The 12,328-nt window shown below is 43.4% G+C and overlaps 1 protein-coding gene across 11 annotated transcripts in view; it reads right to left on the bottom strand.

The window, feature by feature from the left end:
- Window positions 1–12,328, bottom strand: part of FTCDNL1 (formiminotransferase cyclodeaminase N-terminal like) — a 139,582-nt gene that overhangs the window by 51,942 nt on the left and 75,312 nt on the right. Inside the window, exon 6 of one of the 11 annotated variants that reach the window (XM_074364204.1) lies at window positions 1,126–1,181. The exons of 8 other annotated variants lie outside the window; for them this stretch is intronic. In XM_074364204.1, coding sequence (XP_074220305.1) covers window positions 1,141–1,181 — 41 coding nt within the window. In that variant the 3' untranslated portion in view covers window positions 1,126–1,140. Of the gene's footprint in view, window positions 1–1,125; window positions 1,182–4,909; window positions 6,123–6,160; window positions 6,199–12,328 lie in introns of those variants that run through there. 2 more of the 11 variants (XM_074364202.1, XM_074364207.1) reach the window with 2 other exon arrangements.

The following is a 12,328-nucleotide window of genomic DNA, read 5'->3' as shown; positions in this document are numbered from 1 at the left end:
TAGGTGGAACAGACCCTGTGCTCATCCCACCGTATACAACTTTAGAGCTGACCTACAGCTCTTCTTTCCAACATTGCTCTATCAACTTGTGTAAATATATACAGCAATGTGCTACATGGGGTAATCAAAGAATTCTATTAAATTTTCACCCAGTACATTGATAAATTCCCTGTAGGAAGTAGTTCAGGCCTTCAAAGCACCACCATGCTTTGTAAATAATTAATTCATTATTTTGTTTTTTAATTAGCAATCTCTGGATTAGGTGACACTTTTTGCCTAATTTCAGAATAATTATATTGTAGAACAAATGATATATTCCCTCAAAAACACCTTCTCCCTCATAAACACTAACTCTAAATAAAATATGATCATGTATCACTTCCCTCCTCAAAATTCTTCATTGTGGAACTGGATGTTAATAGATGCTCAATATGAAAAGTATCCTGTCGCTAATTATCAGAGAAATGCAAACCAAAACTACAGTGAGGTATCACCTCATACCAGTCAGAATGGTCATCATTAAAAAGTCAGCAAATGACAGAGAGGGTGTGGAGAAAAGGGAAACCTGCACTGTTGGTGGGAATGCAGTTTGGTGCAGCCACTATGGAAAATAGCATGGAGATGTCTCAAAAAACTAAAAACAGACTTATCATATGATCCAGCAATCCCACTCCTGGGCATATATCCAGGGGGAACTTTAATTCAAAAAGATACATGCACCTCAATGTTTATAGCAGCACTATTTACAATAGCTGAGACATGGAAACAACCTAAATGTCCATCAACAAATGAATGGATAAAGAAGTTGTGTATATTTATACAATGGAATACTACTCAGCCATAAAAAAAGAATAAAATAATGTCATTTGCAGCAATATGGACAGACCTGGAGACTGTCATTTTAAGTGAAGTAAGCCAGAAAAAGAATGAGAAGTACCATATGATATCCCTCACATATGGAATCAAAAAAAAAAAAAAAGACACAAATGAACTTATTTACTAAACAGAAACAGACTCACAGACATAGAAAACAAACTTATGGTTACCAGTGGGGAAGAGGGGTGGGAAGGGAGGAATTAGGAGTTTGAGATTTGCAGATACTAACTGCTGTATATAAACCAGATAAACAACAAGTCTATACTATATAGCACAGGGAACTCTGTTCAGTATCTTGTAGTAGCCTGTAATGAAAAAGAATATGAAAATGAATATATGTATGTATATGACTGAACTATCATGCCATACACCAGAAATTGACACAACATTGTAAACTGACTATACTTCAATTTAAAAAGTATTCTGTGTTAAATCAATTTAGAGACAATTTCATTTTATATCCCTCTCTGGATGTACTAATAGCTCTGAAAAATCCTACAGTAAGAAAAACTATTTAATTTTGTTGTACCAAACATTTCTCAAAGTTATTGGGCCACAGAATTTTATTAAATGGAACATCTATTAACATATGAAGGAATCTGGGAACACAGTTTAGGAGATATTTGCTTACAGGATAAAAATCTATACTCTTTAGCTTGGTACATAAACTTTTCATGAACCAATTCTTGTCTACTATCCAGTTTCATTTCTTACCATTCTCCTCTGTGTAGCCAAGTACTTGATATTTCCTGAATTTATCTGTTGTCTCATGCCTGCATGTCTTTAGATATACTAGTCTTTCTGCCAGTAGCATCCTTGGACCTTCTTAGCCACCTGGCCACCTAACCATTCTTTCAAGACTAAAGTCAGCTCTTTCTCTGTGAAGATGCCTCCCCCTCTAACTTCTCCCAGAAAGGTTTAGACACTGCTCCCTGCATATCTGGGCCCTTCTGGGTATCTCTTTCCACTTACAGCATCATTGTGTATTTTTTCCCTTCTCTTTCCCCATTAGTTCTTCCAGAAACCCAAAGTATCCCTATCTCCCAGGACTTGTCAGTGCCCCAGGCACATTTCTAGATCAATGACTGGGGAATTTGTTCTGAGATTTCCTTCTTTACTTAACTTCCTTATTTATTCAAAGTAGTCCTATACAAAGTAAATTCATCTCCTTTTAAAAGTCTTGATAAAATAATGAATGATGATTCATAGCTAACATTTGAGTGCTAATTATGTTCCAGGCTTCACACTAAGTATTTTTCATGGACTAGCTTGTTCAGTTATCACAACCAAATCACATGAACACATGATTGTTTCCATTTTACACATAAGGAAATAAAGGCACATGGAGACTAAGCAGTTTGCTCAAGTTCACACAACTGGGGTTGCAGAGCTAGGATCACACCCAAAGATTCTCTATATCGTCTTCTATAACATTATAATATGGGAGCTATATTATAATATTCAAACATGAAAAAAGTAGATTACAAAAGAAATAGAAATAGAAAAACAAGGTATAAGCTTTCTTCCAAGTCCACAAAGCAGGGGAAGAATTAGATACTTATGATGCAGTGTAGGAGGACCACAGAAGAACTACAAACAGGTCTTGCAAAAATCTACCTGTCGGTTCTTGGGGAAAATAAGAGCATTATAAAGAAGGCCGGGAATGTTACTTATTCCGCAGTGATGAAGCAGCCTTCAGAGGTTACCTCGAGGGCTGGCTGGAGGCTAGTCTCTGAGGAAACCTTCCTGTCACTGGGGGCAATGGGACACCAGTGGTGGCTGTGGAGGGACTGTGGTCATGTGACAACAACAACCACAACAACCACCCCACAGCTAAAATAGATCTATCCCTCGCCCTGCAGTTCCCCCTTTACAGACGGGGAAACTGAGGCTCTGTAAGACCAGTGACTGCTCCAACTTACCCACACAGTATCAAAGTTGAGCTAAATGCCAGATCTCAGCCCAGAGGCGCTCAAAAGACTCCCAGGAAATGAAGCTGTCTTTAAAATCCCATTAGCATTTTAGCTGCTTCTGTGAAATTGTATTTGCTCTTTTTATTTTTTTCTTGAGTTTTAGCCTGGTCATTCAAAACCAGACTGCCTATCTCTTGAGACAGACTGTTATGCTTTTGTCTTTTGTTGTGGAGTGTAGATTACATTCATTGAACACTTGTTCGCTGATTAATGAAATGAGGCTCAAGACCAAATGTGTGGGTCAAGTGGGTGGAAGTCTTCCATGACTTTCATGCTGCTGCAAAGTCAGCCCATCAGAAGGCTCCAGATGTTTTCACAGCACCACGTGTGGAACCCAGGTGCTCTGCTTCTGATTGGCTGCAAGACATTCATTAAGTCTCTCAACTTCTCTGGGTCTGCAGTGGCCTCATTAATAAAAATGAGGATGTAGATTTCTCTGAGGGTCCTTCTAGCTCTAAATTTCCAGAGTGAGATTTTCAGCATTGAAGGGGATAGAAATTCCCCCAAGAATGCTGACATTACCGGTAAATAATTTGCATTTGCAGTGGTTTGCTTACGAATTTGAAAGCCAAAGTAGTATGTTTCCAGTATATAGCTTTGCCTTTAAAACTAAATGAACAAGGAAATAGATGGGCTCTCTTCCTAATTAACATGCCTGTTGCCTAGGCTTTCCAACCATAAAGCAGGCCGTAGGCTTTATATATTTTTTATGGTATGACCGATGCCACAATTCAGTAGTAGTAACGGTGCTTTAAATAGGAGCTATGACTATGACTGTTTTAGGAAAATTGTTGGGAGGACTTCAGAGATGCCCCTGGTTGCTGGCATCTCCACTTTAACCCGAGAATGGACCATTAAACTCTCTGTTGTGGGCTGACTTTGTGTCCCCCCTCCCCCAAATTCATACATTGAAATCCTAACTTCCCGAGACAGGGCCTTTAGGGAGGTAATTAAGGTTAAGAGAAGTCATAAGGGTGAGGCCCTAATTCAATAGAATTGATGTCCTTATGAGAAGAGGAAGAGACACCAGAGAGCTCTCTCTCTGGCTCTCTCCCCACCAACCCTGAGAAGAGGCTACTTGAGGACACAGTGTGAAGACGACCACCTGGCAGCCAGGAAGAGAGGCCTCAAGAGAAACCTCACATTACAGCGCCTTGGTCTTGGCCCTCCAGCCTCCCGAACTGTAAGGAACTGAATTTCTGCTATTTAAGCCACCCAGTCTGTGGCACTTTATGATTTTATAATGGCAGCCCTAGCAAAGTAATACAGCCCCTAAAGCCAGCATTGTGATAGCCCCTAAAATAACTTACATTTTTATTTAGTGACTAAATCACAGCCTCTGAGACTTGGCCAAAGGCCGTAGGCCAAGAGACAGGAAAATGCCACACAAGGGCCTCTCCATTTTGTCCTCAGAGAACTGGTGACTTCATGCCTGCCTCTCGGCTAGCAGCATGGAAGCAGGGCCACCCAGAGCAGCAGGCACCAGAGCTGTGTGCCACTGTGGGTGTCTGCCACCTGCCATGCTCCTCACCTGTCAGTCTACTGCTGTGCTTGAAAGCAAAAAAAGAAGGCAGGCCAGCACTCTTCTGCTGTGTCTAGTTTTACTAATATTCTTCCAGCCATTCTGTCATTCAACAAATATTTGTTGAATGACTACTATATGCCAGGCATGGTTTCAGGGACTTGAGATACTGCACTGAAAAAGGTAAGTAAAAATCCCCATTTTCATGGAGCTTATGTTCTAATGAAACAGCTTCTAATGGAGCAAGAATTCTCATTTATTTATCTCTGGACTATTTTAACACTGTTCTTTGTTCTTCACAAGTTACCTTTTCTTACACTGTAGGTTTCCATCTTTAACTATTTTCTTGATCTGCTTTCCCATATCCAAAAGAAAGTGAATAACATCACCTTTAGTCCATTCTACCAATACGAACATTGAAGGGCAAATGGTAATTGAATCTCCTTTTTCCCAAAGCATCCACAAACCTCATATCAGTGCAAAGGTTGGAAACAGGGATTTCTGAAGTCTGGGGTACAGATCAACCGTCAGAAAGCAAAGCACAAGTGCTTCATAGTCTTAGTTTCCATTAAGGCCCCGTACTGGCAGTAAAAACACAAACAAAATTCCCCATAACTTCTCCGTGGGGACCCTTCTTGGCTGATTTCTTGTAACTCCGTTGCACTGGTTCAGACAAAATCAGCCAAGGTCATGACAGTGCATGCATATTGCACGCTGATCTGAGAATTTGGATGGGAGTTACGAGCATGAACTCAAAGCCAGAACACAGAATTTACACTGTAATTATTTTATTTTCGACTATAGCAAGTCTCAATCAAGTGGCTATCCTGGGTTCAAAGCACTGTTTTCTGAAAACATCTAAAAGCCAACTTATATTTATGTGTAAAATGTACATATTAAATATAAACGATTCAGCAACATGGATCAAATTTCACATAGTGTAAAAATCTCTTCTTTAAAGCCAGCTAACCCAGAAACTACCTTGATCATATTTATAAATGTGTTTGAAGATTCAATCTTTTTTTTCCCTTTACCAAAATCCATAAACAACTATCAATGTCCCAAGGTTTTATTTTAAAGCAGGAAAATTTCTTTAGGCTGTGGTTAACCATCCTTTGTATCTTGTGTTTTTCCTTAATTCCTCTGACAATTTCGTCACACTGGAAGCTCACTCTCTCCAAAATTAAGACAGTGGCAACAGTGCTAGTGGCAAGTGGGGTGTTGGGGAATATGTGTTTGGGTCAAAAGAAAGGGGTTTAATTCCAAGAAACTTGTCTTAGAAGAGGTTGCCCAGACTTCACCTTCTGCCACAGGGGGACAAGGGAGAATCAGCTCTTGAAATGGTTGTACAGAGTCAAGGCAATCTGATCATCAAGGCAAAGTTTAATAACCACACCACAGACGCCAGAGCACTGAAGATATCCAACTCCTCGCCCTTTGCCCACTATGAGGAGGTCAACATCTAATGTACAGGTGAACCCAGCCTGAGAGGCATTAAAAACAATAAGCCTTGTTTAAAACCACTGGTATTTGGCCACCATACACCAAGCTGGTTTACAAAAATCAGTTATAATCCTTCTGCTTGGGGCTCAGGTCCTCTCAGGACCAGGAGAAGCCCTGAGCTCTCGTGACAACGGAAAACCACCTCCACCAAGAATCACAAGCAGAAGGTCAAGAGAGAGTGTTCCTTGTGTTCTGCCAAACCGAGTCCTTCTTAATTCCTCTTCCATCCCTCAGCACTATCCTGGAACCTGTTGGGCCACAAGGTCAAAGTCAGATCGACATTCTCTTGCATGTTGTTCCATCAGTATTGGCATGAGCAACATTCTGTTTCAAATAAGAAGGTTTATTAAAAAAAAAACCTCATAAAGCTCCTTGGACATCAAATGACTCTTACAAAACAACAGTTTGATAAATTAAGTGTAAATGAATCAGAAACATGTGGATCAAGTTTCCCTCAGAATACGCAGGGGTTTAAATGTTCAGAGTGCTTGGGAAAACGTATTCTGAACTCAAAATGTTTGAAAAATAAGCTTAAACTTACTTGACAGTTTCCCCACCCCAAGTCAACCCGAGTGATGGATGCGTGTGTGCAGGTTCAGGCTCACAGGGCGCTCTGGGCTCTGTCCCCCCAGTAATAACCGTGGTATATGGAGTGTGCTGTGAAGAGAGGCTGCGAGGCCTCGGCCGTCTGCGTTCCCACTTGCCCAGGGTTTGTTTTTGTTGGGTTTTTCAGATGAGAGCAGAACATTGTAATGATTTCCACTACCACTCACCCATCCCTCCTCCCCATCATTTTATTCCCATCGCTGAAACCCTCAGGGAGAATCTACTGTGTGTGACAAAGAAATATGTCTCTTCTCTGTGTTACAGACCTTGGACCGCGTCCAGGGCCCCCTATCCCTGGAGGCCAGCTCTCCTCGTTTATGATTTGCATTTCATTGCCATACACTGAACCCAGCAAGAAGTTATCTGAACCAGCAGAATGGTGAGGGCTAAAAGTAGCAAGCAAGGAGCCTCCATTCTCCAGCTCGTTCTGCAGAGTCTGCACTGCCAGAAACCCAAAGCCAAATTTGATCTAAAATTTATACAAGCAAAGAACATCAACACCAGTACACTCAGTCTCTCTTCTCTTCCCCTTTCCCAAGAACCTTCTTGGCCTGGGAACCTCTATTTTATGTTTAATTTAATTTTGGATTGCTAATTATTCTCTTTTTCTCTTACCCCCAACGCTTATTTAAGCTTGTCATTCACTTTCACAAGGTCTTTATTTTATTTTCTTAAGCTCTTTTGATCCATGAATCTTTAACTTGCAAAACTGAACCAAGTCAGCTTTTGGAATACAAACAATATGAACTTGAAAGAGGAAGGAGTAGGCTCATGAAAAGAGTCTAATATTTGGAGGGGAAAATTCAATTTAAAACGTATTAAAATACGCACACTCTACAGAGGAAAGGACTAGCCATTCACCCTGTCTTGTACACTATCATTCTAATAAACACTAATGAAAGAGTTACAGGAAAGTATGTTTTAATGAAGTCATCTCCTATATTCAGATAGGTCAGCTAGGACTACAAAACAAAACTACTAATTTTAAGAGAGAACTCTCTCCTAAACTACATATCCATTTTTTGGAACTGATACTGAACTGTATCCTTGGGAAGTCTTGCCAGCATCTCAAAATAAAAAGTAAACTGCTTCCTGTCCTGTAGCCTTACCTTTGTTAAGGATAATGGATGACGCGATCTCTTCCCACACCCCATGTCCAAGAGGCCATAAAGAGCGATTATTTTCTAAATGCTTCTTATTTCGTTCCCCCCGAGCCCCTCTGCCTGAATTTGTATGACCGCATGCTCATCTGCCCCTGATCCGTGTGTTAGTCCATCAACCACACTGCAATCCCAGTGATGTTCTCATATGCCCCACCAAGTGTGACCCTGCCGTGCTGAAATCCTTCCCTGTCTCCCATCGCTGGGGAAGGTGGTTCTCAAGGGTCAAGGGGTGGAGGGAAGAGAACAGGCTCGAATCTCCCCAGGGAACTTTCGTACTCTTCACCATCTCTACAGTGATTGCCCTTCTTCCCTCTTGATCGGGGCCTGGTGCGAGGGCTTGAAGGGGAGCTGGAAAGCAATCTGGTTCATAATGAGGTCATCTTTCTTCCCCTTCCTGCACACCTCTCCTTCTCCCTCCCCCCAGAGCCTTCTGGCCTTGGAGATGAAGTCTACACTCCCCAGGGCACAGAGGCCTTGCAGGAGCGGGGACCCGTAGCCCTTCCCTGCCCCTCTGCCCCTCTGCCCTGCGTATGTCCCACTGCAGTCATCCCCCAGCTGCCTGCCCACTCAGACTCTCCCCCTTTCCATATTGGTAGTGCCTGCTTTTTCCTCCTTCTGAAATGCTCCTTCTTTCCTTCCTAACTCCACTTCTCCACCAAGCCTCAGCTTCAGCATTTCCTCCTACTGGAAGGGGCTCCTTCATTACCTGGGGCACGCTGGGCCCTTCTCACAAAGACCTGGCAGGTGTTACCTGTCTGTATCTTTCCCATCCCAGGGCTTCCTGAGGGGTGAAATCAGATTTTATGAGTCTTTGTTCCCCCTTTTAGATGCCTAATGGTTTTTGAATGACTAGATGCACTCATGTGTAAATAAATAAATGGGTGAAAGAAATCACAGTAGTCAGATCTATATGAGTTGACTCATACATGTTTTGCAAACAGTTTGTAGTAATATCTTATTATTGCACAATTAATCCAACCTGGCCACTAAACTACCAGCAATAACAGATCCTAGTACAACTGAACTAGTTATTTTGGTCATCTTAACCTGCAAATGAGACTTAACCATTTGTGGATCGAATCAGATATGAAGAAAACTCTCCCCCTAAAAAAAGAGTATGTTGCAACTATTGTGAATTTTAAAATGCTAACATTTATTTATTGAGTGCTTACTAGGCACCCAGCAGCGTCTTGCGTGTTTTATGTGCATTGACTCACTTAGTCCTCACAGAAGCTCTAGAAGGCACATGCCTTTATGGTGCCCACTGCACAGATGAGAAAGACCCCCACAGGCACACAGCAGGTGCCAGCAGAACACGCAGAGCCCGTGGTCTCACCCAGTAGGCTGTCCTGTCTCTCAGGACATAGCTGGAACTTGTGTGTTTTCTACTAGAAACAGCAAGCAATATTTTCCAAAGTAAAACCATAATTAAACTCTCTGCAGCCTCCATTTTATATTCCGATCAAAAAGGCAGCCCAGTCCCAGCAGTCAGACCCTGTCACTTCCGTTGGTCAGTTCATTCATAATACCTAACACGCTGAAAGTCGGAGGGGGGAAAAGCTGCTCCCAACTTGACTGAACCGATTTTTGCCCCCTTCCCCATAAAACTGGTTCTGAGGCGACTTTAACTTAACCATTCCCTGGAGAGCAAAAAATACAGGTTATCTTGCAGCTTCTAGATTCCAGAAAGGGCTAAAGACATGTAAACCCAAGGAGGGGACACAGAAGCCGAAGTGACTGTGAGAGGCAGGGAGGGGCCGAGGGTCTCTGTAGTGGATGCTGGTCCACATGGCTGACTGCTCACACGTCCTGCTCTCCCCTCAAGATTCTGAACTTTTGAATAAAAGCAGCCACTTTACTTGCCTGTGGATACTCTGTTTACCCAAGACAGGAAACCAGGCTTAACTAAAGCAGGTGGAAAACATACCTGTAGCTGTGACTTCTGCTATTTCCCTTCGTAATCCTGTGTTATGTTATAATTACTATAAAATAACAGTAAAAATTAACTCCGTAATGGTTCCTCCTTCATAAAAGGTAAGCAGGAGGCTCTGACTTCCCATCCTCACCACCACAGCCCCTCCCCGCTTCCCAGAGACCCTCGGTTGAGGTTTCTGGTCTACCAGGAGACCCTATAACCTTGTGGACCTGACACTGAATTCTGTGCCCAGCTCCTCAGTGGAAAGCGGACCATTTAACCTCCCATCACTTCTATCTCTCCATCTGCAAAAGATCTAAAATAATGCAGGCCACCTGCTTCCCTCACAGGAGAGTGGTGAGAATTAATGATATTAGGTTAACGCTGTCAGCTTTCAGAAGGGCTTGGGGAATTTGGAATGAGAGACCCTGTATGGATATCAGATATGGTTCCCTAATCAAAGGACTTCAGGCTGTCCATATATCTTCGGAACCAGGGGCACTGGAACACCAGCTTTTCTATTTGTTATTTGAAATGGTGCCCAAAAGAGAAGAGGACAAGACATGACTGAAGGATATGACCGAGACAACCCTTCTGGTGACTGTCCATTCAACATCTGTCCGAGGGGAGGTGATTACAGCCTCAGATTGCTGAGTCCATTATCATTAGCACATTATTTGGTGCTGAATGCGTTGAAAGGACAGGTCAGGCCACAAATGTCTTTGTTAAATGCAGAGCCACCCCCACCCTCCGCACGCCCACTCCAGGCCCCCCGTAAAGTGAGCTGTGGGGTGCCTTTCTCCCCTCCTCTCTGCCCAGTCTGCACTAGCACCCCACCCGGGCCCCCACCCCTCATGTAAGAGTTCACAAACTGTTCCTGCCAGTTTAAGCAAAACATGTTCCAAGAGGTAACAGGGCCATGGTAATTAATTTTGCTCCTTGACTGGAAGGTGAAAAGCTTTTTATTATGTAAATTATAAATGTCCTGAAGGGAAACTTTATCTCCCTCTCACCAATGAGCCCATCAGGCTGCCTGAATCAGGATTTTTTTTTATGTTTATTAGTCTAGGGGGGCCAGTTAGGACGTTTCATAGCTTCTAAGTGCTGACATTTATCTATTGCTTCCAAATAAGCCTAGTGGCAGGGAGCCATGGGCTGATCACTAAATATGGAGTGGGGGTGGGGGGAGTCTGCCTACAGACAGGCAGAGAGCAGAGGGAGCAACCTCTGAGCCTGAAAGGTGGTGGAGCCCACTGCTCCCCACGCTCAGGGCCTCTGTCTCTCCCCCGTATTCCCTCTTCTCCCCATCTTCTTCCCCTGAGACTCGTCTCACCTGTCTCATCTCTGCCTTGGTCAAAGACACCCTCGGGCTCTGGGCACACTCCCTCCCTGCTCCTTCCTCCACAGCCATACTCCTCTGGCTCTTGGTTTGGGGACCTCCTTGCTCTCAAAAGAACACTGGAAGTTTTTCTTCCCCCCAAGGAAAAAGTATATACACTATGACAGTTACATTTTATGTATCATCTTGACTGGGCCCCACTGCAAACATTATTCTGGATGTTTCTGTGAGGATGTTTTGGGATGAGATTAAAATTCAAATTGGTGGATTTTGAGTCAAGCAGATTGTCTGTAATGTCGGTGGGCCATATCCAATCAGTAGAAGGTCTGAATAGGACAAAAGACCAGCCTTCCCTGAGCAAGATGGAATTCTGCAGCAGATGACTCTGGACTTGAACTGCAACATGAATTGCTCTTCCCTGGGTCTCCAGCCTGCTGACCCAACCTACAGATTCAGGACTGCAGCCTATATAATCACATAAGTCAACTCCTTAAAATCTCTCTATAGATAAAGACATAGATATGGACATAGATACAAGAGATAGTGGATATAGATGTTTATGTATAGATATATCCTACTGGCTCTGTTCCTCTGGAGAACCCTGACCAATATGTATGACAGTGAAAGTGCAGACAATACACACCACACCACCCCAGAGGGTTAGGGTACATGCTAGTGACTGGGGCCTCACCAGCCCTGAGAAGGGAAGAGTAAGCTTTGGCATTCCTATTTCACACATGACGTCTCTCGACCAGTAGCTAGGCTGTTGGGTAACATGTCCTAGGCTTCAGAATGGAGCAGAAAGCTGCTGGAAAAGCAGCAGGGAGAGGGGACGTGTTTTCTAACCAGTCAAGATTTGAGTGCAGGCTCTGCATCCTCCGCGGAAAAAGTAATGAAACTATCTCACTGATGGACGGGTGGCACAGCTTCACAAGAAGCTGCAGGGAGAACTTCATCCTCCAGCACCGCAGAAACCCGGCCGCACGGCAAGGGCGGCGGTGGTGAAGTAGCGCCTCGCTTCCCTGGAGCTTATGATCTAGTGAGGAATTCAGGCTCTAAACAGATAACATCACTTGTAAATGTGTGTCATCCCATGACAGGAAGTAAAGCTGCTTTGTTACAGACTGAAAGGCTAGGAAAGTCATCTCTGGAGAGACAACCGTTTAGAGAATTGAAAAACAAAGAACGGCCCAAGTTGAGGGAGAACATTTCAGGCGAGGTGGCAGCAGATGTGGAACTTTCAGGCAGGAAAGATCTCGGTGAAAAGCCAAGGGGAGGTGGGCTGGGGTGTGGGGGCCCTGGAGTGGGGCGGGGCGAGCAGAGCCGCACACGCAGCAAAGAAAGCGGTTTTCTCCAAGTACAGTGTGAAGCTAGTGAGGTATTTTAAGCAGAGGAGGGACATGCTCCTAATTTATATTTGTTAAAAGTTAT

This window comes from Camelus bactrianus, chromosome 5, assembly GCF_048773025.1.
Source record: "Camelus bactrianus isolate YW-2024 breed Bactrian camel chromosome 5, ASM4877302v1, whole genome shotgun sequence".
NCBI classification, from domain to species: domain Eukaryota; kingdom Metazoa; phylum Chordata; class Mammalia; order Artiodactyla; family Camelidae; genus Camelus; species Camelus bactrianus.
Note: the sequence above shows the minus strand (reverse complement) of the source record. Positions and strands in the feature narration are given on the sequence as shown.